Below are 24888 nucleotides of genomic sequence, written 5' to 3' on the forward strand. Positions count from 1 at the left end.
CATTTGCAGGAAGCCGTTGAGTAATTATAGCTGGGTGCTGTGGGCCTGGAAATACCCCCCCAAAAAAGATTGCAGAAAGAATTACATATTTTAAGAAAAACACCAGTAGTCAAATTGAGCTTATCTCATTTAGCCACGTTAGCCGTTTTAATCCAGCATGAACAAGCCAAAGCGTTTTTATCGCTTTGAACATTTGATTCGCCGTCTACAGTAGCTTGTGTAGCTGCAATGATGGAGTTCCTGCCTCTTTATGTCATTCTGGAGCATGTAGGTGACTGAGTATGTGTGTAATGTTAATGGTTTTAGCAGAGCTGCCCCTGATGTGGACAGCAGGACTCCCATGTCTGTTATGCTTTACTGAGATGTCAAACACAGGTGTGTGTGTGTGTGTGTGTGTGTGTGTGTGTGTGTGCGTGTGTGCGTGTGTGTGTGCTTCTCCTGCTATCTGCTTGTTATTTTGCTGACTTTCATTCCCGCTCCCCACTCATCATCCACCCCCGGCTCCCCAGGAGAATGTGACAGAGATGGGAATAAAACACGATCAACATAATGGAGAGAAAATCTGGTGAAGAGAGGTGGAGGACGGGAAAACATAATGAGTCAGGTGAAGAGAGCTGAGACGCTCGCGAAGACACGTCACTGCAGGGTGTTTTCTAAGCTAGGGTTGCAGGATAACTAAGTGGAAAACGGGGATTGGGAGTCTTGTACAGAATTATGCAAATGTTTTAACCAGCTGTGCCTCCTGCAATGAGCCAGGCCAGGTTTCCTTGTAATCCTATGAAGTGTTTTGGTCATTTTGTTCTGCAGGATTTATGAAGGTTTTTCACAGTGCTTGTTGTTGTTTGGACTTTGACTGCTTTTATCTAATTTTGGCCCAGTTCTTGTTCTTGATCATGACGGTATGATTCACAAGGTGGAAAGCAGACACAAGAAAATGTCAAATGTGTGAGACCGACATCACAAGAACAAGTTCTGGTACGGTTGTCCTGATCCGAATATCTCAGCCCACCCAAAGACTTTCACAACGCTGCAACCTCAGTCTTTCCCAGCAGCGACAAATATTTTGTCCCAAGAAGAGTTTGGGAGAAGACTTTGTAAGATGGTTTACGTTCTTTCCCGTCTTATATGAGATAATTTCTTCCTCTGATTAGAGATTTTGTTTATCTGGAGCAGTTTGCTGTGTAGTGAAGCTCGCATTAGCATGTTTATTCTCTGATTTTATGTCACGTGTCGCTAACTGGGTGCATGACATATTTCAGTTACTTGTTAGCAGCCAAAACATCCAAATGTTTTTCATGTCTGAAAAAGTTTGGGAAGCAACATTTGGCATGGTTTAAATGGCATCTTTGTGTCGGTACCGTAGAATAAAGAAGACTGTGGCATTGGGTTCAGTTCGTTCCCGTTCTTTCCAATGACAACTGTTCACATCCAGCAGCAGTAGCACCCAGAGCTGAGTTTGTGGTTCAGGAAATCTGGACTTGGTTTTGGTTGATGTATGTTTGCCACCAGTTGTCATGACAATTAGTGGCCAAAAAGCTGCTGCTGGCATGGTGTCATCCAGTGTAAATGGATGCAGAGAAGAAAGGACAGAGCAAGACAAACGACAGTGCTGCTCTGCGAGAACAAGGGTAGAACGTCACAGGAAGCTTGCATGTCCTTATGCTCCTGTTGTAAAAGTGTGTGGAAAACTGAGAGCAGCTTTTTATAGCTTGTATGGGTGACTGAATGAATCGAAAGGCAAAAGACAAAATCGTCAAAAATGGTTAGTGGAGACCAAATTTAAAACAGCGGTTTGTGCGACGTAATAAAACCCAGAAGTTTTTCACAGCGATGTTGGTGATATGGTTAAGTACAAATGGCGACCGAGCAAATCATTTCAAAGAAGCTTGGATTTTCAGAAAGAACACATGGAAGGAAGGACTTACAGTACATAAGGCATGTGTGAGCAATCAGACAATTCATAAATCTTATCTGATGCCGAATGTCTTCGGCAGTGATGTCTTCAGATCTGCAAAGGGAGCAGAGGAAAGGCTAAATGGGATTCGTCTCTAGTAAGGGAACTGGTCACAGATGCTGCCAAATGTTAAACACACATGTTCAGAAGTGACTTAATGCGACCTTTAGATAGAGAAAACACACTAAGAACATGCTTATGGTTTCACAGTTTGCTGGAGATTGACAGCGGCTCTGCAAGGACATAATACTTTTGGTATCAGTGTGAAAACCAACAGAGCTCCAGGTGTCAGGTGGCGTGTGTGTTAAACAGCCGGCCACAATGCGTTTACAGAAATCTGCAATAATCTGTTGGAGTTAATAACTTAATAGGCAGTAAAGTTGAAGAGGAATGGATAAGTTTTTCCAATTGCATGTTCAGGCTAGAACGATGAAGAGTAGGATACATGTAGTGATATGACCTTGTACAATAAACATAATAGCCTAAAAATATATTATTACCTCATAGAGAAAGTAAAAACAGTGATGGAGTCTCTGGGTATGAAGGCCCATTAATGTGGGGTGATTTTAAAGCGAAGAGCATTTAACTAAATACGTTATAATACTAAATTATTATAACTTTATTAATGAATATTTCAGATTGCTTTTGCTGCAGTAAGAATAATGCAGTTACTTTACCGATTTCATCATCCTATCCTTATTTGTTTTAAATTATTGTTTAGTTATTGAGGTAGTGCTGTGAATCTCATACTGACTCTATCTTAATTTTACATCAGCAGTGCAACAAGAAGACATAAAAAGCAACCCCAGAACAACCAAAAAAACTAACATAAATTAACAAAAATATTCTAAAAAGTTATTAAAAACATAAGTATTTCCAAGAATCTTACCCTAAGCTTAAGCTTACCTGTGCTTTTTTCTTTTTCTGTGATCACATTTTGCACTCAAATTACCCAAAAACTCAAAAGATAAGTCCAAATTACCTTCATTAAAGCAACAAAAGTAAAACCCCCACAGATTTTGTTTTTCTCAAAGTTTAGAGCTGAACAAACAGACAGACTTTGTGACATCTTGAACTGTGTTTTTTTTTTTTTTTTTTTTGTTTAGCTGAACATACATATGTTTCTAGCTATGAGTCCCCTGGTGAGCAAATCTGGACACGAGACAGAGAAGAAAATTTCACGCTCAATGAGGATACCAGAAAGTACATCTGCAAGTACAAAGTAGGTGGAAGAAACTGAATTCTGTGAGAAAAGCAGGAGCAGAGATGGATGAGAAACGCTGAACGTATCCAGTTTCCCCCCACTAAACCAAGAGGAATCCCCCTCTGATTGGCCTGGACGAGGTAAATGTGTGTTTTGGTGGGAAAGTGCAGGCGGACCTGGTGCACAGACACCGCTCCAGTGATCCAGTCATGTTCAAATGACAGGGTGAGACTGAGGAAGCCTCTGCAGATGAACCAGGAGGCTGCAAAATTGCACACAAGGTCAAATGTATTTAGACAGCCTCTTTATTTTCCGACACATTTAATGTCCTACCGCTCAGGGCTACAATTAACGCAGCTTTAACTGGCTAATTGTCGACCGTCAAGACCGGAGGAGAGTTTTATTTTCAGGTTGAGCTAAAGATAATGTTCTACAAAACACTTTAATTTAAGAGAAAATGTGTAGGAAGAAATGCAGCGATGTCCAATGACATGCAAGTAAGATGAGCACGTGTGTTTCCTGGAACAGGATGTTTCAAACACACTCCCTGCACAGCCTCCTTCTAATTATATATGACGCTACTTTTGACTGAAAATGATGTTGTTCATCATGAAACCACATGGAAATGTCTTAATATCTAAATGATTTAGTGATGTTGAGAAAACACAAAGTTAAGCAGGTTGAGCAATGTTAGTGGTTTTACTCAGCTTTGTGTTAAAAATGGCTAAAATATTAATAGGACCGTGCTAAAAATATTCACACCGCTTGAAACCTTCCTTATTTTATCACATTACACATTACTGCCAGAAATATTTGTTGGGGTTTTTGAAGATGTGGGTAGTAACTATTTATGTTGACTCTGATACATTCATTTGAGTAACACTTTGAAGAAAATTTACTTGTTTTGCATTAAGCTATTGAGTAATTATCTTATTTATTGGCATTAATTTCTAAGTGATGCATAATTGTAAAGTGGAAAGAAAATTTCAAATGCTTTTTAAATCTTTTACAAAAGGAAATCTGAAAGGTGCGTTGTACTTTTTTTGCATTCTGAATCCTGTTCTCCTTCCCTTCATCCGCTCATTCTTCTGGAAAACTGTTCAAACCAAGGAGGTTCATTTGCAGAGCAGCTGTGAACATTAACTATGAGATACTTACCACAAACTCTCAGATGGGTTTAGGTCTGTACTTTGACTGGGCCAGTCATTCCTTGGTTGTATTCAGTTGTGATCAGGGTTAGACAGTAGATAGATGGAGCCACATGTAATCATTACTTGATGTATTCAGGTGCAAACTGCAGAAAAACTGGCTGGCTAATATTAGAATGATTGATGATGTTAATCAGTCTGTTATAAATGTCTACAGAGGAATTTCTGCTCACAACTTGAAGTTAGAACCGCTGCTGCGATCATACAGTTGTATTTACTTTAAAAGGTAAATACATAATTGACTAGTAGAAGCACATGGTAGAGTGAGTCATTGGATTTTGAAAAAAAAAAAAAAAGAAAGAATTTCCCAAGTTTTCGGTATCACTCCTTCATTTACTATCCACCTGATTAACTTCTGATCATGTGAAAACCAGGAACTTGTGTAACTTAAATGAGTGCGCTTCGATTTCGTCTCAGCAGCTCGGTGACCTGCCTCCCATCCTGCTGCTTTCTGTCCTCCGTGCGTCTTTCTCCCCTCTCCTACCAACTATGAAGGGCAGGCTTGTGTGTCAAAACAGGGAGCTTACTATGCTTCAAGGTTTTTCTAACCCACACCCTTCCCTGCTTTGCTTCACTCCTCCTCTCTCCTATCCCCCTTTCCTCTGTCACTTTTCATCACAAGATCTCCTTTTCCCTTGATCTTTTCCTTCTTTTCAGAGGAACCACTGTAAAATAATAATAATTAAAAAAAAGAATAACTCCATGCTACACAACATCCCCAACCAGGTTTTGCATATTCTCCACTGATTTCTATGGTTTATTTTAAAGCAAAGTACATGTTGGCAAACACACTCAGGAGTGCGGCGATCCGCAGACCATTATCTTGTCAACGTCTTCTTCTGCATTTGGAAATAGAGAGAAAAGCACATCACTGCATAGATTTATAGAGCATGCAAAGTTAATGCAAAATCTCTACTGAAATGGATGGATGAATGGATGCTGCCTCTTCTCCACCGTGACAGCATTTCACATTTCCTTCTCTTTATTTCTGTAACAACATCTCTGTTGTTTCTTCCAGGGTTGTGTCGGTGTTTCAACATAGACGTGAAACATCCTCGCGTCTTCACCGGCCCGGAGGACGCCCAGTTTGGCTTCTCTGTCCTACAGCATGAAGCAGAAGGAGAGAAATCGTAAGTATCTGCGTTGGCAGAGGTGAATGTGAAGTAAGAACTACTTACATGATGGCGTGATAACATTTGGGTGCCTCTGCCGAAGGATGCTGGTTGGAGCTCCGTGGGATGGGCCGCCCAACAACAGGAAAGGAGACGTCTATAAATGTGTTGTGGGGGAGGAGAAAAACTCAAACTGTAGCAAAGTAAACCTCGGTGAGAGACAAAAAAAAGAGTAAAAGTTGAATGTCAGTACTAAAACTGTATGTCCAGATGTTGAGTAGATGTTTTTATTTGTGTGCTTCAGGTGAAACTGCTCTTCGTAACGTTTCTAAAAACCTGAGGAACTCTCACCTGGGAATGACCCTCACACCGGACTCACCTGACGGATTTTTGGTACGTCTAATTTCTTTTTTAAATTCGTATGCTCATGGAAAACATCAATTAATGACGACACTTCAGATCAAATGAATGGGTTAAAATTAGAGATCCAAAGGCTGAGGTAAATAATATATGAATATATTTATGTGGATAGATGGATTTTCTGACATGATTAGGCATATTCGCTGTATGAAACAGCAGGGTGACACTTTATTTAAAGGGGTGTGCATAAGAGACTGTCATAAACACGACATAGCACATGTCATGAACATGAATGATTCTTCATAAGTGTTTATGACAAAGTGTCTTTTGGTAAATAATGACATTTCAAATGCAAAGGTGCCCTGAAAGTTGCATTAAAAGTTCATTAAAAGTGTCAACTTTGCATTATTCACTAAGTAATGACACATTTAATGCAAAGTACCATTACAGCTGGCGTTGAAATTAAACTAAAATGTCGACTTTGCATTAAAAGTGTCTTTATTTACCGAGTGACACTTCATGACAACAGTCATAAGCATTCATAAAGACTTCTTCATATTCATGACAGGTTATGTCATGTTTATGACACTGTCATGAAAAATCAGTTCTCAATAATTCATTTTGTATTACAGACAATGTGACAATATTAAGTAACGAAAATTGTTGCTGATTTTTCTTATTCTTATTCTTATTATTATTATTATTATTATTATTATTATTATTAGATACCATGTGTGGCAAATCTTGAAATTCGTCCAATTCTTAGTTTGTCTAATTTATTCGATTAATTATTTAAGTTAGACTGGTCTGACTTGAACTACTATGTAGAAATAGTAATTAGACTGGTCACATAACATAGTTTATATAGCAAACCAACACAAAGTAGTGCATAATTTGTTTTTTTGCCTATAGATAGCTCTATAGCTCATCTGACAAAATCAGTCAACATTTTTCCATGATAGATCTGACCTTGCTTTAAAAAAAAATCCCCATTGGAAACAGGTGGCAGCATTATGCTGTGGGGATGGTTTTCTTCAGCACGGAGAGAGAGATGCTGGTCAGAGTTAGGGAGAAGATAGATGGAGCTAAACATGGGAGAGTCCTGGACTGTAAAAGATTTGAGACTTGGCCAAAGGTTCATCTTCCAGCAGGAGAATGATTTTTCCAGAAATTTCAGCAAATCATTGTAAACAATCATGAAACATCAGACTTTTATTTCCAAGTATGTACCACTTTGGTCTGATCTAACACATAAAATCCCAGTAAAATACATCGAAGAAGTGATTTTAATGGCATAAAACGTGGAAAAAGTCCAAGAAAGTATAGTTTAGATAGTAGATAGTTTGAGTTTTAGTTAATAAACACTCAGATTGAAAAGCAGATTATCACCAACTGTTTAGTTTCCATCACATTCACTGATGGTCAGGGTTTATTCTGAAAAACAAGTCTGTCTCTAGTCTGGGCCTGGCTCTGCAGCTCTGATAATAACATTTTATTGTTGCTCTCTTGGCCTAATTTCTCCAGTCAAACACACTTTGCCCTTAACCAGGAGGCATTTGTGTGTGCTTGTGTTTTCTGCCAGGATTCTTGCTCTACTCCGGGCGCGGAGTCGTGTACAGTTCAGAAACGACTGCCAGCTCAGGCAGCTTTAATGCGAGCATATGTTTAACTGTGAGTGTGTGTGAGTGTGTGTATGTGTGTGAGAGAGTTTTTATGTTAACCCCAGTGGTTGGGTCTATAACAGGACTGGAATGCGTCTCCGGCCCTTCTGTAATGACAGACCTACCAAAAGCCATAGCACCTCTTTCACTTCGCTCCATCCTCTCCCTCCGTGGTTTCCTCCCATGATTCTCTCCATCTCATCCCTGCTGCCTGTCTGTGCGCCTGAGGAGAAGCCCATCCTTAATGACAGGGGAAGAAAAACCAGGATGTTTCTCTTTCTCTCGTTCTACCCCCTTTTTATCCCGTTTTCACCCCTCCCTCCTTTTGTCTCTTTGTAGCTGATTTTCCCTTTTAAGTCCTCGTTCTTCCTTCATTCTTTCCTCCAAGTATAAAAACCAACGAAACGGCGTTTGAAGACAGAAATATTTTTATAGGACGCCCCCCGCCCCACATTTAGCACAATCAGTTTTAAATTGCTGTGTTTCTCTTGGTTTCCAGCTCTGTTAAACCGCTCATGACAACAGTGACTGCCAGCATGTCAACAATGGTCTCCCTTCCTCTGTCTCCGCCTCATTTTCTGTCCTCAAAACCACACCATTGTACTTTTTTTCCATGACTTATTCCCCTTTATGGCTTGTTTTCTTTTATTCCTACTGTTTTCTTCTTGGTTATTTTTAAATGTGTGACACAGACCTATTTGTCTGAATTCTTTGAAGGCGACGAAATGACCACATCTTCTTCTGAGCAGAACGCAGATAAAGTTATGAGGTCCAGTGGCTGTGGATTCTCCTCACCAGTGTTACACATGTTGATTCATGTGTTTGTTTACGACCCTGACTGAGTGTGTGCCTCCCTTCGGCAGGCGTGTGCCCCTCTGTGGTCGCAGGAGTGTGGGACATCGATGTTCAGCACCGGCATCTGCGCCTCTGTTGGCGATGACTTGGAACCGAGAGGCACCATCGCTCCAACCGAGCAAAGTAATCACACATTTTGTAGAAACACAGAAACAAAAAGGACTCATGCTTGAGTAGGGTTAGGAGGTTCTTAAGCTTGGTAAATGTAAATGTTTTTTATGTTAGTAAATCTTTTTGACTTCTGTGTTTTTATGAAGGATTCATACTTTTCTAATTTTAAGTTTTGATGTTATGAAAGCTGGTATTCTTATACTTTTGTGTAATATTTTAATCAAACTAATATTTATCTAACACAAAAAACGAATGAACAAAACACTGGAAACAAATCTACCGAACAGAACTATAATAGTAATTTATTATTTTATATTCATCTCTAATCTGCAGTCAGATGCAGCTTCGTTTAGGGAGGTCAGAGATATTTTTGGGTTTTTGTGACACGCTCTCCTTATTTTAAATAATGCTGTTATGCCATATCTTCACACATGATTGGCCACAAGGCTACCATTCAAGAGCCACTGAGAGTGAGAGCTCAGCAGAGATTCTTTGATTCACTAAAAAGAATAATCTCTTAGGGCCGAGGCTTTTGGTTATGACCCATCACTAATATTAAGGCCTAAAATTGTGCCTTGCAATGATATCTTCAACTTTGCAACTTAATCTAATTTCGTCACGTTTCAACAACAAACTTCAACGTATTTTTCTATGATGATATGTGAACAATTGACAGAAAGCAGTAGATAATTTCAAAGTGAAAGAGAAAGCAAATGCAGCCAACAGCTTTCAGGAATAAGAAAGAATAAACTCAGGATTAATAAGACCATTAAGAAGGTGAGATGTGACGCATTTGTTCAGCCAACACCAGGTTTTCTACATTGAGCTCATCAACATTTTCTTTGCTTAGAGTTTTATGGAGAGACTGTAAATAAATTTTATGCATAGTTAAAAAGTCGTAGCGACTCTTGTTGTCCCACGCTTTACGCCTAGTCCTCCCTTAGTCAGGAGGCAGTCGTGATTTCTGCCAGGAAAACACAAGAACACACAAATTTGTAGGTCAACAGCTGCGTGGGACATGGCCACCTCCAGCTGTGATTCACAAATGACCAGAGGGAGCTTAGAGGCAAGTTTATGTTAGGAACGTTTATGAAATAGACTCAAGAAGAGCTTGGCCTGGACAACGATCTAAATTATCTACCACAGAGACAAAAACTCAATAAATCAGAGACATGGGGTGAGGCCAAACCACTAAGAGCCTTAAAAACCAAGCAATAAGATTTAGTTTAAAACCTATTCTAAAACAAATGGGCACCCAGTGGAGGGAGGACAATTTTGCAAAGTGACAGAATACGGGAAAAAGTTCAAAGTGAATCAGCAGACTCTCTTGTGTGGCAGAGTGTCAGACCTTCATGGACATCGTGATTGTTGTGGACGGCTCGAACAGCATCTATCCCTGGTATGAAGTCCAGAACTTCCTCAGCAACATTCTCAGCAAGTTCCACATCAGCTCGGACCAGATGCAGGTACAAACTGCTCTCCGCAACGTTCCAGCAGCAACCGCCTGCAATTATTACGCACACTTGTAATGGAAACTTGTGGGTTTGAGTTTACGTCAAATAACACATCTCATGGACCCCTCTGCTGTTGCCAGGAGAGGGAACATTCTCGTCTCTTGAGTGAAAACATGCACCAAGTGAAATTACGGGCAGGTTTGGCAAATATGACCAGAATGAACTGCTGCAGTAACGTCACAAGACAAGAACCTTGGAGGTTTCTTTAGAAGAACAGGAATCAGAGGGGAGGGTGTGGGGACGTTACTCTGAAACGAATAACAAGAAGAGCAAGAGGGGGCTTGAGTTATGAAAAGGGAGGGTGGAGGGGGGGTATTGGGTAGCAGGCAGCATGAGGTGAAGAGGAAATACCTCTGGTTTTTGAATGAATTCAAAAATTCCCCAAGTGTGCTGTTTGCTTTAAGAACAGGGTTCGTACTTAAAGAGATAGTTCACTCCGGAAAACAAGAGCTTTAGACGATGTTTCGACCAACTGTGTGCAAGCCCAGCTACGGATATGTGGCGTTGCTGAAACACTTGTGTGTTTGCATGTTTTATTCAGGTTGGTATACTGCAGTATGCAGAAGTAGCAGTCCATGAGTGGTCTCTGAAGGACTACCAGACCACACAGGAGGTAGTGGAGGCCGCCAAGAACATCAGCCGACAGGAGGGACGAGAGACACGCACTGCATACGCCATCCAAATGGCCTGGTAGGCTTATTAGTTACTGACCATAGATAATTCTCCTACAACATGGGAAAGATTTGGCAGGAATCTGTCTGCTTGTTTGGATTTTGATGCAACATTCTCTGAGGTTTCTCTATAAAAATAACATGCCATGGAGTTTCTTCTTATAATAATATTTAAGTTGCTAGAACTGTTTGCCTACTCTCTTTGTTCTCCAAGGTGCTATTGATTAGACGATAACCAAACCATGCTGCTTTATGCTGCATCCTGTTAGAATCTGTAAAGTGAATGTATCAGACATAAACATAAAGTGTGACCCTTTATAAGGTCAAATTTGTCTGTCTAGGCTCTAGGGTCAAATTCTGTTGAAATTCAAATAGACACTTTGAATGCTTTTTTTTTTTTAAAGAAAAATATAATATCGTAATAGCAGAAATTTGAGTGTGAGAAAGGAAAACTCAGATTTTTTGATGGGGGTTTTGTATTTAGTTTGACTTGGAGCACAAAAGAAACAAAGTGGAAAAATAACTCTGGGCAAGCAGGCATGACTCAAGGATCCAAATTCACAAATACATTTTATAGAGCTGTTATCAGCCAACATGGCACAGATGTGATGTCGTCTCTAATAAAATGCCAGTCATTTGGTTTCTTACAGAACACGCTAGAAAACATTTACATTAACTCAGAATTGCAATGATGAATTTTACACCAGAAGAGATGTAACTTACTGTAAACCTCCTATAAGGTTTCAAGCCAATCACTTTTACCGTAACAAAGTTGTAAAACATGAGACATGTTATTCAAATCTTCCTTTATTTCTGACCATCTTACTTTATATATCATGAGCTAAATGCAATGCATCCAAGTTAATAGTCCTCAATGCAGCAGTAAATGTAATTAAAGTGAAAATAGGTACATATTTTTGTGGTGATAAAGTATTTTTAACTGGAAATAGATTTATTTGGCATTTTTATGTTTTTAAAGAGAAAAAATTAAGAGCTCACTGCACTGAACCCCATTGAAATCCTTGTGATTATTCCACCAAATATTGATCTCTGAACTCTTCCTGAGTTAAAACTTTAGTACTGTTGTTCCTAAATGAACATGAACTTGTTTTCTTGAAAATATTTGAGGTCTGAAAGCGTTGCATCTTTTTCGTTACTTTGGCCATTTCTCATTTTCTGCAAATAAAAACAAAATGTTTGCTTGTAATTTCAGAGACATGTTTGTTGTCAGTAGTTCATAGAATAAAAAAACAATGTTCATTTTACTCAAACATATAAGCATAAAAAGTAAAATCAAAGAAACTAACGTGGTCTCTTCATTTTTGCCAGAGTTGTAATTAAACATGATTCCAAATTTAAACATAATCCAGTCTACAGAGGGCAGATTGGATTACAGAAAATATCCAATGAGGACAAAAAGGTGTTGTTGATGTCAAAGGTCAGAGGAGAATGAATGGAATGACTCAATATGACAGAAAGGAAAAGGCGGCTCAAATAACCTCTCACTATGTCCAAGGTCTGCATAATGCCATCTCCTAATGCACAACAGATAACCACAAAAAGTGCCTCAATTATAAGAAAAAGATAAAAGAAAGAAGAACAGGACCAAGAAGGAAAATGACAGATTGAAAAAATATTGATGAGTCTTGATGTCGGTTGTGATATTCAGACGATAGGACCAGAATTTGATGTAAACAGTTTATAAGCATTGGTCTGTCTTCCTTGACTGGTTGTTGTGATAGTCATAGCACACTGATTGTACAAACTAACCATTATTTAAAGACAACAGCCCTCCTGAGTATTGTTGCTGACCATATCAATCCTTCATGACCACAGCGAACCCATCTTCCAGCTGGATAATGCACCATGTCTCCAAGTTCAAATAATCTCAAGCAGGTTTTCTGAATCAGACAATGAGTTCACTGTATTGCAGTTGCCTCCACAGTCACCAGACTGTTTCTTTACGCGTTAGAAGTTCAGAGGCTGGTGAATAGCCTTAAAGTATCTAATTCCTTTCAAAAATAAAATTCCTGCTTCTTTCAACTAGCTTAACCCACATGGTGCACCACACCCAGACGTGATCTGTGGCCATAGCTACCATTTTGGGATGTGAGTCTTGGAGCGACGTTCACTTTCCACACACACACACACACACATGTTTGTGTTGCTATCTTTGTGGGGACTTTCCATTGACTTCCATTCATTTCTACAGCCTAAACCTTACCTTTACCCTTTTCCTAACCCTAACCATCACATACCTAACCCTATCCCTAACCAAACCTTAGCCCTAACTCTGACCCCTGACCCAAAAACAGGGTTTCCCCTTGTGGGGACCAGGCTCCGGTCCCCACAAAGAGCAATTGGTCCCCACAACGTAGTATATGTCAGGAAAATCGTCCCCACAAGGTATTACAAACAAACGCACACACACACACACACACACGCACACGCGCGCACACACACACACACACGCACACACACACACAGCCTCCAAATACGCATCCACACAACCACTCAGGTAATTGGAGGCTTCCTGTTTTCTGCTACATTTAAAGGGGGAAAACGTTTTGGAAAAGCAGTGAGACTAAACCATTAAAACAATGAACAGTAAAAAGGTAATATATGAGTTTAAATAGGTAAGAGAACTCACACTTTGGTTGGGTTTACATTAAAACCTCCTCACCTGATCACGCATACTTTCTCACAGATGGACAGATAGCATAGTTGGCACAGAGGAGAAGCATGACGGGGTCGAAAAGCAGCTGGGCTGGGCGAACCGACCGGCAGCTGGGTCAGCACCACCAAGGGCGTGGCGCGGCCTGGTCAGCCAAGTAGCGCTCCTGCAGCTGCGAAAATACACTCAGGAACATTTACAGACACACAGTCACATTCTCACTTTGGGGGTTTCAAAACTAATTTAATCAAATTTAGAGTGTCACCAATTAAACCTTCTCTTAACGGGAAGCATTCATAGGATTCATACACTGACCTCCTAACCTCAGCTTTAACCTCTTAAGCTGCATGCTTGGCTTTTAACCTTTTTCCTCTGACTTTGTGCTTGTTGTGACCTTAACCATTAGCCCAAACAACAAAAATAGATTCTGACAGGCAGGAAAAGTGTTTGGCTTTTGTTAATCAGATTCTTGTTAGACTTACAGAAATGAGTTGTTACAAGGGGAAAGCATATAAAGAAAGTCAATATTTCTATAAAATTGCTGCATCCTAATAAGCAGTGAAAGTTGATCAGCAATTAAAATGCATAATTCTGCATCAAAATACATAAAAAAACATTTAAGACACTTATCTGGATGTTAGACTATGTAGTGTTGGGGGATATCACATAATGATAATAATAAAAAATTTACTATTTAATGTATCATTTCAGACTTTTGTTGAATGTTGAAGTTAAAGTTGTGTCAAAGGGCCACAACTCATTTGAACAGATACAGACTCAGAGATGTTTTGTCATAATGCTCAGTGAAACCAAGCACAGTATAGCAGCATCCGTTACCAGCAAGAGAGCACAGTGTTGGAAGGGTGATGATCTGGGCTTGTTTTGCATCTACACAGGATATTATGGCAAGGAAGCCAAACACAGCCTTGTCTGAACTCTAAAGTATTGCACCGTCGAATCAAATCTGAAGTCAAATTGTGCTGTGCTGCATCAAAAACAAAAATGTCAGTATTTCAGTCAAAGTCCAGATTTCTTTTGAACTTGAATATTCTGGTGGAACATTAAAAGAACTGTTCAGAGGAGAATGCACACAGACAACAATGAACTGAAGGGACACTGCAAAAAGGAGTGGGCCAAAACTCCCCCAGAATGATGTGAGAGAGAGATAAGTTTATACAGAGGACAACCAAACATAACAAACACTATTAACATAAAGCCCTGGAACAAAAGTGTGTGTGTGTGTGTGTGTGTGTGTGTGCGTGTGCGTGCGTGCGTGGGGGTGTGTGCGTGCGTGCGTGCGTGCGTGCGTGCGTGCGTGCGTGCGTGCGTGCGTGCGTGCGTGTGTCCGGAGGGAATGTTACTTCAGACAAATGCAGCATGAAATCAAAGTAAATTATTGAACTTTAACCTTATTTTGACCACCATTATTACTAGTGGTAGAAAACTTTAACAGAGCCGACATTTTGTCTTCTGACAGACTTTTAGAGAGGCAACACTATACACTGTCAAACATGTAATTTTTAATTTGATCGTCTGCCGTATTTCCTGTCAGAATTTAACCTGCATGGTTGGCTGAAAAGAAGCCAAGAAAGATTTAAAAAATTAAAGCAAATAAATGCTTTAATTGCTTTCTTGTCCGTTGTCTCTTCTGAAAGCTCCTGATTATGATTAATAGCTCTATATGGGAGATTTTATGGAAGTAATAATTTCTTTGTTCTTAAATTTGTTAGTTTACATGTGCCGCTTCCAAATGAAGCTGTTGTGTGTAACACCAACATCCCTTCATTTCTGGGTTGCTATAAATGTCGTTTCTTTAAATCCCAACACTGAAATATAAAAAAAAAATAAATAACAGAGCAAAGTACGTGTTGATAACAGCAAAAAATATTTCCAAATCTCTAATAGCTGCATCCAGATTCTGCTTCACTCATTGCTGAGCTTGTTTTTTTCTCTTTTACATGTTTATTACGCATATTCTGTATAGTGCAGAGCATAAAATAAATGCTGATTGCTTCATGAAGAAGAAATAACATCTTACAAGTGGATAAACCGCTTGACGTCTCTGTTGCTCCACCCGTCTCTCAGTCACCCACAAACAAAAGCCTGCCGCTCTGCTGTGTCATTACCACTCTGCTGAGACTCAATAAACTGACTTGTAAATGCAGCCAGGGCTCCCAATTAGCTCTACTTACTTTCTCCACTCTTTCATCTGCTTTTTTTTATTCCTTTCTTTTATTTCCACTCACATTAAGTTACGTCTTTATACTCTGACTTATTTGCTTAGTAAGCATGTTTAATATGTGATTTTTTATTTATTTTTTGTACTCTTAGAGTTTTTCTTCTCATAAATCAGGTTGCTTTCCGGTCACTTTGTGCACCTTTTACGTAGGTATTTGCTTCTCTTCTCTTTTCTGTTTTTCCTCTCTTTCTTTTCATCCTCTGTTATTTTCAGGCTGCTGAGGGGAAATGGTTGTTTTTTAACTCCAAGTTTCTTGTGGCTGACCACAATGTTATATTTAGGCGAGGGCCACAGTCAGACTTGGAAATGACGGAGATCACCAGGGGTGACTAGGCACTGTGTGTGCATATGTTTGTGTGTGCTGGTCTGAGGCTTACCAACCCTATTGAACCATTGAACCGGGTCCCAGAGAGAACAGGTTTCCTGCAGACAAACAGGGTGCGGCATGAGACCATCGGTGCATTTGTCATTTGGGTTTCTCCTTCTGGCTTACGGCTAAGCTACAAGGGAATTCACAAACGCGGTCGCTGTGTGTAGTGACACATGCGAGCTGCACGCAGTGATCGACGTGTGTTAACTGGCAGCTGGGGTATGTGTGTCAAGTGTTGTTAATAAACAATAAAAGGCTCCAGATGAATCCTGTGCCGTTTAATTCAGGGAGGGAACTCAGACCCAGAGTTTCAGTGTTTTATTAGCTGGATATTCTCCTCAGAGAAACGCTTGATACTGTATATTATCACACAGAGGAAGTTTATTTTGACGTTGCAAGAACCCAAGTGACTGGATACCTTTTGGGTTTCCTCCCTTTCGCACGTTTCACAGCCGCATTTTTTTCCTCTCTCCCTCCTTGAGTCTGTTTCAAATTCAGCTCAGTTTGGCATGATCAGCAGCTTTACCAGCGCTGTTTTCTAACTTTTTTTTAATTTTTTTTATTTTTAGCACAGAGGCATTCAGCGCTGAGCGCGGAGCCAGGGAGGGCGCCACCAAGGTGATGATTGTGGTCACAGACGGGGAGTCGCACGACGGGGACGAGCTGCCAGACGCTCTGGAGGAATGCGAAAGCAGAAACATCACCAGATACGCCATCGCTGTGAGTGCCATCTGGCGCTCAGTGGTGCAGTGCATTAATTATTACACTGGTTTCAGATATCTTTTTTTTTTTTTTTTTTTTTTTACCTTTTATAGCACTGTAATTGTGAAAAGCACAGCAAACAACTAGTCTCCTTCGGAGGGTGCAGAGCTACTCTGACATTCCTCCCATATTGTGCAAATGCGGCACAGCCTCTGTAAACACCCAGAAGCAACCGCACAACATCACCACAACTCTCCCAAAATAACTGCCTAATTGCCAAATGAACCCTTTGGGCCCACTGAAATATCCAGCTGGGAACAAAAACACTCTTCCTTGTCTGGCTCCACCCGACCCCTCCATTCTACACACAAAGGTCCGACGAAAGTGTCCGCAGGTCGGGCAGGGACCAGTGGCTGAACCCGTCCTCATCAAGCACAAGAACAAATGAGCTCGCATGTCAAGGAAAAGCAAATTAAACAAATAATTTTGGGTGAAAGAGCTTATTTATAGCACAGCCAGTTCAATGTTTTGCCATTTCCACAGATTTTTTCCCCAAAATCCCGGAAAGAATCTGGATCATCATAAAGAGTCGAGTAGGGATTTGAGTCGGTACCGTTTCGTGTTCATCAGTCTGCCAGACCGACATGTGTACTGGCTGGAAGACAAAGAAGAAAACTGAGTCAACCAGGAGAGAATTAGGCCTGATTCACGGCTGATGAGGATCCGGTACACCTGGTACCCTCCCAGACGTCCAGGAGCTGCTCAGCAGGCGATGGGGAGCAGAGGACATTAAAACAAAAGTAAACACTGCATTCAAAATGCAACAATGAGAATAGAAGTACATTTTTTTTAGTAAATTGTCCAATTTACTGCAAAAGGGTGTTTGACCTCAAACAGGTAACCTGCGCAGTGTGTTGGGTGACCTCATCTCTTCTGTTGAGCACTTGAAAAAGTTGCTCAGACATGCATGACATGAGTGTGTGTGAAATCTGCTTCACGTGGCTTTACGAAGGGCATCGTCTGCAACTGGATCACAAAACAAGGAGCAGTTTCTGTAGAACCTGAAGTTTCATTATTTGACTGAAGGAAAAAGCTCAACAGTCTTGCTACATTCAAAGACAGTAAGACTGTTGTCATCAAGGCTGAATGGAAAGCTAACAGAAAATCACATGAAAGCCAGTTAAGGGTAATAGTTTATTGATACTTTTGATCAGTTATTAAAAGGTTTGTTTGTATTTGACTATAGGCTTAATAATTTGCCTAATTCATTTTCTGTCTCTTGCCTCAGTTTTTTTTTTCTTTTTGCAGGAAAGGTTCCAACAAAATATGCTTACCATCAAAAGCACAAAATGAAAATTCTTCCACAGGCTTAAGATTTTATTTAAGATTTTACCACATTATTCAGAGTTTGGGCATACCTCCAAACTCTGAATAGGCTGTTTGACGAAAGTTTTTAATTTTTCAGGTTTCAGTTAAGGGGAGAAATGTAACTGCTTCACAGTCTACTCCCCACTGGATCTGCCAAGTCTACTTGGTCCTTTTCAAAATGGATTTCTGTTTAACTCTTATGGAGTAATTTCATCAAGAGTTTGAGTAGCTATAACTATTTCAAATGTTAAAATGACTCAATCTCATGTTGAAATAACTCTGAAAGAGTCAAATTCTGATAAGGACCAAAAGCATTCAGCACAGTGTTGATTTAACTCTGTAGTATCTGGTGGCAATGAGGTCAAGGAGGAAATTGAGCAAGTAGTTTTTAGAATAAACTATTGCAATCACTACAAAACATTTGATACAACTTCAGGATTTAGAGTCTTGCTGTTGTTTTTCTCACGGTCATCAATAATAAAATAGATTTGTATTTTGTGTGACTGATTCCCTCTTCATGTATTTGCACAGAGTATAGCTTAGTAATGAGGAATGCTCTGTCTGGAGCGTTAGCTGCTTCGTAATAAGAAAACCCTTCACTTTTGTCCTGACTAAAATACTACTGGTGCTTGCCTCTCCACAGCAAGGTCAAAACTGGTGTTGGACATGCAGAAACTTTCTGTATGTAGTGAAATTCCACAAAATATAATTAAGTATCTTAGCCCATATGGTTCGGTGCTGGAAAACCAATGAAAAGTTGGGGAGCAGGACCAGGCTGCAGGATCAGGCTTGCCTCTATGTAGAGTTTCATTTTCCACATTTGTTGCTCCTTAACCACATTCAGATGGTCAGGGAGGTCGTGCAGATTGGTGGTCTCGATGCTAAAGCATCAAAAAATAAACACCAAGCATAGTGTGTCCATCTTATGCAGATGTAAAAGGGGGCTTTGGACTCAGATGGTAAAATGTCAAGCGATGACAGTTAACTGTTTCCTATAACAGCAGGTATGTTATGATTTAGTATTTTCTGCACTGCATGCACATTTTGACAGCGCACAGGAAAGTGTCTCGTGGTAGAGGTCAGACCTCTTCAAAGTACAACGCAGGAGCAGCAGATTGTTTTCTACATCAGTGTCATGCAGATATTACAAAGACATCTGTTGCTTGAGCAGTTTATGGAGCGCATTGCATGGATGCTTTTCTATTTTAATACTTGCCAAATGATACATATTTGGGAAATACTGCTCCCTCTTTTCTATTTTTCTCTTTAATATCACTTATAAACTTTCAAAATCCACCCTGACATGAAAGCTTGAGGATATTTTCTTTCTTTCTTCTATAGGATCTTAATGTACATATTTATTAGTATTATATGACACAGTATACTCTACTATGGCCTCCTCCTACCCTTTAAAAACAGAGGATTTCCTTTGCTTGGCAGCCAGGTTCCAGGCAAATATTCATGAATTGGTTTCTGTTATGGATTTTTTTATATGTTTTTGAAATGGATTTTATTTTCAGTTTCCTCCAGCTTTGAGTTTGACAGCTAATGTGTTTCCATGAGACAAAACTTGAGGATTGATGAAACTCCTAATTACATCCACAAATTGTGTTTTTTTGTTTTACTTCAACATGGAGAATCGTTGAAATGCAAGGAACGATTTGCCTTGAGACGTCAGTTTCATCTGTTTTTTAAGATCCCGTTGTTGGTTTTGTGTTATTTACCATTTTGTTTGTCATAGATTCTCATCTTTATGTCTCTTCTTTACTGCCATTCAGGTTCTGGGGTACTACATCCGCAAACAGCAGGATCCAGAGACCTTCATTAATGAGATCAAATACATCGCCAGCGACCCGGACGACAAGTACTTTTTCAACGTGACCGATGAAGCTGCACTGAATGACATTGTGGACGCTCTCGGAGATCGGATTTTCACTCTTGAAGGTGAGGGCATTACCAATCAAGAGTTAGTGTAGTTCATATGATCCCTTGGGTGAGATGCAGGAAATTATCTGATATGTAGCCCAGTCTTCTTATTCTACGAGCACAACTGACAAAACTGAGAGATAAGTAAAAAATAAAATAAAATATGCATCCTGTGCTTGTGCCCCGCCTTTCTAATACCACCCTGGGCAACTGCCTGTCACCTGTATCACCGGAGACACGCTGGATAGAAGGGGCCGTGACAGGATTTTGTAATGATTAAGTCAGGAAATAACGCTAAGCAATTTGTTTTACGCTCATCATCAGCAAATAAACATGGCTTTAATTTCCATACTCCAGCACATTGTAACACTAGCAACACCTCCTTAATTGCCAGAGGGATTTTTTTATCCTGGTTGACAGCAGATGTCCAAAGCCAGTTTTCATGGGCCAGTTTCCTGCATGTTTCCCTGAATCATATTTATTGAATTCAATTCAGGTGAGTTACTCATTAGTTGGCTCCTCCAGAACTGGACTTAATTGTTTCAGTCATGCTCTGCTGGAGAAGGGAAACATCTAAAACATGGAGGACAATGGCCTCTGGACACTCCTGGTTAATTGAAAGCAACGTCAAACTGATTATAAAGTAGTGCTTAAAATCTCAACACAGTAATTGTCCAGTAACAGTTATTGTGTTATTGGACACAATGAAATGGTAATATTGTTTTGTTGTAACCTTTGAAAATACAACTTTTCTAACTCCCTGCAGCTAGCTGCTATGTAGAGAGAAACAGTGGCTCTAAAAAAAAAAAAAGACAAAAATAACTCCAGATTCAGCTTCAGCTGTCTTAGTTTTATTTTATAGATAACAACATATGACAAGTTTTTACCATGGGAATTTATCCACTGGTTTATATGTATAAGTCATAATATTTGCCAAGTGACTGAGAAATAAAAAAACTAGAAACAGAAAAAGATACAGCTGGTGCCAGATATCACAGTAGTTGCAGAAACGTGATAGGAAAGCTTTTGAAACTGATGCCACCTTTAAATGTTCAGGAAAATCAAAGAGGAAGGGACAGGAGGAAAGGAAATGTCTGTCACCGTCGACGTTTGCGGGCGTTAAAGATCAGATCCTATGAGACATAACGAGGAAAGGGAAGGGAGGAGAATACGAACAAAGAAAGGAGAGAAACAAGAGATGCTGACATGCTGTCCTCCTTTAGGTGCCCTGGGCTACAACCAAAGCACGTTCCACATGGAGATGTCTCAGATCGGTTTCTCAACGCACACACTGGATGTGAGTCCTACTTGTTTTTTCACTTCTAACCATGTGGTAAATACGAGCTGACTTGTCCGTTATTTAATCCAAACTACTTTCTCCAGGATGGCATTCTGTTTGGGATTGTGGGCGCCTACGACTGGGACGGAGGGGTGCTGAAGGAAGGGACCAATGGAGTAATTATCCCCCCCAGAGAAGCCTTCGAAAGTGAATTTCCATTGGAGCTCAAAAATCACGCTGCTTATTTAGGTACAAAGATTTCACAAGAAGGAATTGTTTAACCTTTTTGGGTTTATTAGCTTCCATATGAAAGGCGATTAAAATGTTTTGGAGTGTAGCATTGCTCTTCATCGTGTGAAAAAAATCTCAATTTTTTTTTAAATAATCAGATCTTTGCTTTTGGGTCTTCTCTCTCTGTATAAATGGATCTGATCCTGCTGAACGCTTTAAATGCCCTGTGATTGTTGCGCAATCTGAGATAGCAGTTCTTTCCTCCATAACAAAAATGATAAAGCAATCACAGCCCCATGACTGTCACCTGGACAACAAAGAAGCAAACATTCCTGGTTGTGGTGTACCTCAGGATTTCATTTAAGGCCCCATCGTTTTCATTTTCTTCTCTTCCGCTTGAATCACTGTTCAGAAAATACAGCATCTCCTTCCTCTGCTTTGCTAATGAAATACACATTTTCTGGATTTAAGCCGATAATTCGACTTCACTTCACTACAGAAATGTTTTAAAAATTAACAATCTTGAATGGAAGTAATTCTTTTTTTTCAGGTTAAACAAAAATATATAAAAAAGAAGTTGTTGCAATCTCAGCCCCACTCTGGGATGACTTTGACAGTATAGTTAGTTCTAAATTTTTTTGTTCTTTTTTTGCCAGAAACTTGAGTTTTATTTTTAATAATCACTTTAAAATTCAGATTTGCTGCTGTTTGGACTGGTTTATTTCGGCAAGGGTCGTTAAAAGAGTCCGAAAGTATTTCACTACTTTATAAATGGCATGCTCGGGTTATTGTACGTTTTTGTACAGTAATCTTCTTTGCATGCAGATCTCCTTATTGGAGTGAAATTGTATGACCAGGTTTAGCTTCCTACTACTAATTTCCATTTTTTATAAAAATTACTTTTATAATTCTGTATTGATTTTTGGGCTACAATAGTTTCCTCTATCTCTCAGAGATATTTTGAGCATTTGTACATTTTCCCAGAGTTTTAAGATAGTCACAACCAAATCCTTCAGTGAGATCAAATGCAGGGAGTCAGACTCTTTTCAGTCACAACCACAGCACTCTGGAGCCGTCTCTTATTTCAAGTTTGATCTTTCCAGGGCTATTAACGCTTCTCAAACATTTGTCTTTTGACAAACTTTATTCTCTGGTTTATTAGAGATACTGGGTTGTTTTAGCTCTGGTTTATAAATTAATCACTTTTTTTTTATATAAAAGGTCCTTCGTTCTAGACAGGAAACTTAGCTGAAAGCAGTGACATTAAGTGAAATGATGAAAGAGAACTTGACAACGAGATGCAGTGAGAATGAAAAGCATTTAATCCACCACTAACTTTTTATGAATCAGCAGCTGGTGTTTATATTAGGCTCTAAATTTGGCTCCTCGTAAACACAAAAATATCCCAACACTTCTAAGTGAATTATCTCATTTTTGCTCCTGTTTTAGAACTTGTTGGAGTATCGCCAATGCTGTCTTCACCCTGCCTTTAAATATCTGTGGTTGTGTCAACTTTGTTTATTTAGACAGCTATGTTTCACAAAAATCAGAATAAAGATGTCTGAGGTTTACTAAGAGGGGGGAAGGTGAAGCTGAACATTTACTGAAAGCTTTTATCACACTTAAAGTGGCTAAAACCCTCCATACAAATGGTAGTAACATGTACACTGGTTAAAGGTCAGTTCTAAGTACAGACGCAGAAGCACTTCACTTTACACTTACAGGATTTGTGTGTGTGTGTGTGTGGGGGGGTGTGTGTGTGTGTGTGGGTGTGTGTGTGTGTGTGTGTGTGTGTGTGTGTGTGTAAAACCTCATTTTTTTATTGCATCAAAACAAAGCAAAACTGAACCGGAGCACAAAATTAGCACACAATTGGTTTAAATCAACACTTTTGTTGGTGTTAAGTCAAAAACATTCAGTTTTATTTGCCCGCTGAAGGTCATTTGTAGGCAGCCGCTGCCCTGTCTGATTTGTATTTGTGTGTGTTTGCAGGATACACCGTGTCATCTGTGGTCATTGGCGACTGGAGGAGGCTGTACGTGGCTGGGGCTCCTCGATTTAAACACAAAGGCAAAGTCGTTTTGTTTGAACTCCATGAAAACGGCTACGTTGACATCGTGCAGGCTTTGAACGGAGAACAGGTGAACTTCTGCTGCCCAACGTTCCTCCGACATCAACAATTTACTGCAAACGACATGGCAAGGGCTCCACCTACTGGGATTAAGATGAATTTCTTCTGTGTGTTCAGATTGGATCTTACTACGGCAGCGAACTGTGCGGGCTGGATATCGACAAAGACGGCATCACTGACGTCCTTTTGGTCGCCGCTCCCATGTATCTCGGCTCAGGAAACAAGGAAGCCGGAAAAGTCTACATCTACACTCTCAACGGGGTAACAAAGCAGTGGCATCTTAAACATGCAATAACAGCTATTTTTTAACAACTTGGTGATCTCTTTGTTTTTACAGGAGGGAAAATTTATATCTAATGGGACTCTGAAATCAGACAACAAGTCTCAGGATGCCAGGTTTGGCTATTCACTGGCGGCTGCTCCAGATCTGAACCATGACGGCTTCACTGACGTGGTGGTTGGAGCTCCGCTGGAGGATGAGCACAGAGGGGCCATCTATGTCTACCACGGATACGATATTTACATCATTCACGACTGCAAACAGGTAGTTATGTTAGGCACACTGCAAAAGTAAACCACTTTTTAAAAATGCCGAATCGGATCAGCGGTTTCCCAGGATTTATAAAAGTCTTTAGCTGTAATTTCACTTCATGTTCAGTGCTTGCAGCTGGAAATATTGTATGAGTGGATGACTGAGGAAGAAATGTGTACATCTGCAGCTCGTATAAGCTGAATTGAGTTAATAGCTCTTTGGTAATTAACTTGCAGATACTAAGAAACTATTTTATGTGCTAAACCGTGTTATCGTTGGTATTTTTCATAGATTCCACCACAGATACAGGAACAAATAATATCCTTTTGATTACCTGCTAGTAATAAAATAAAACAGGATCTTTCCTTAGTTTTTGTGGCATTTCTAGACACAAAAATCACCTGAAATAAATCATGTTTTCTCATGCCTGAGTAACAGTACAGATTTAAGTTGCTGAACAACCATTAAAAAATATCTGTATAAAAAAATGGTCTGATTTTCAGTTTTATGAAAACATGCTTCTTTTTTTTTTTACAACTTTGCCAGTGGGTCTCAGAATTAAGTCACTAATATCTGCTTCTTTCCTCCTCCCAGCACATACTAGGGTCGTCCCTCTCCCCGTCTCTGCAGTATTTTGGCCGCAGTGTCAGTGCACGGTTGGACTTGGACGGTGATGAGCTGATAGATTTGGCAGTGGGAGCTCAGGGCAGAGCCGTGCTGCTCAGGTAAGCAGGCGTAATCACAGCCACAGCAGATTTTATTGCATAGTGTGCCTGTAACGTGACA

The 24888-nt window shown here is 39.9% G+C and overlaps 1 protein-coding gene across 2 annotated transcripts in view; it reads left to right on the forward strand.

The window, feature by feature from the left end:
- The window catches only part of itga10 (integrin, alpha 10), a 33562-nt gene that overhangs the window by 2881 nt on the left and 5793 nt on the right, over positions 1-24888 (forward strand). For both annotated transcript variants that reach the window (XM_014987193.2, XM_014987194.2), the window contains 14 exons: positions 5385-5496; positions 5582-5691; positions 5783-5871; positions 8363-8477; positions 9804-9931; positions 10521-10669; positions 16503-16653; positions 19782-19947; positions 21153-21226; positions 21313-21457; positions 23432-23580; positions 23688-23831; positions 23908-24114; positions 24697-24827. In XM_014987193.2, the coding sequence (XP_014842679.1) occupies positions 5385-5496; positions 5582-5691; positions 5783-5871; positions 8363-8477; positions 9804-9931; positions 10521-10669; positions 16503-16653; positions 19782-19947; positions 21153-21226; positions 21313-21457; positions 23432-23580; positions 23688-23831; positions 23908-24114; positions 24697-24827 (1870 nt within the window). The remainder of the gene's footprint in view (positions 1-5384; positions 5497-5581; positions 5692-5782; positions 5872-8362; positions 8478-9803; positions 9932-10520; positions 10670-16502; positions 16654-19781; positions 19948-21152; positions 21227-21312; positions 21458-23431; positions 23581-23687; positions 23832-23907; positions 24115-24696; positions 24828-24888) is intronic.

The sequence above is a fragment of the Poecilia mexicana genome, unplaced genomic scaffold (assembly GCF_051168715.1).
Source record: "Poecilia mexicana isolate PSO_F unplaced genomic scaffold, ASM5116871v1 scaffold_16, whole genome shotgun sequence".
NCBI lineage: Eukaryota > Metazoa > Chordata > Actinopteri > Cyprinodontiformes > Poeciliidae > Poecilia > Poecilia mexicana.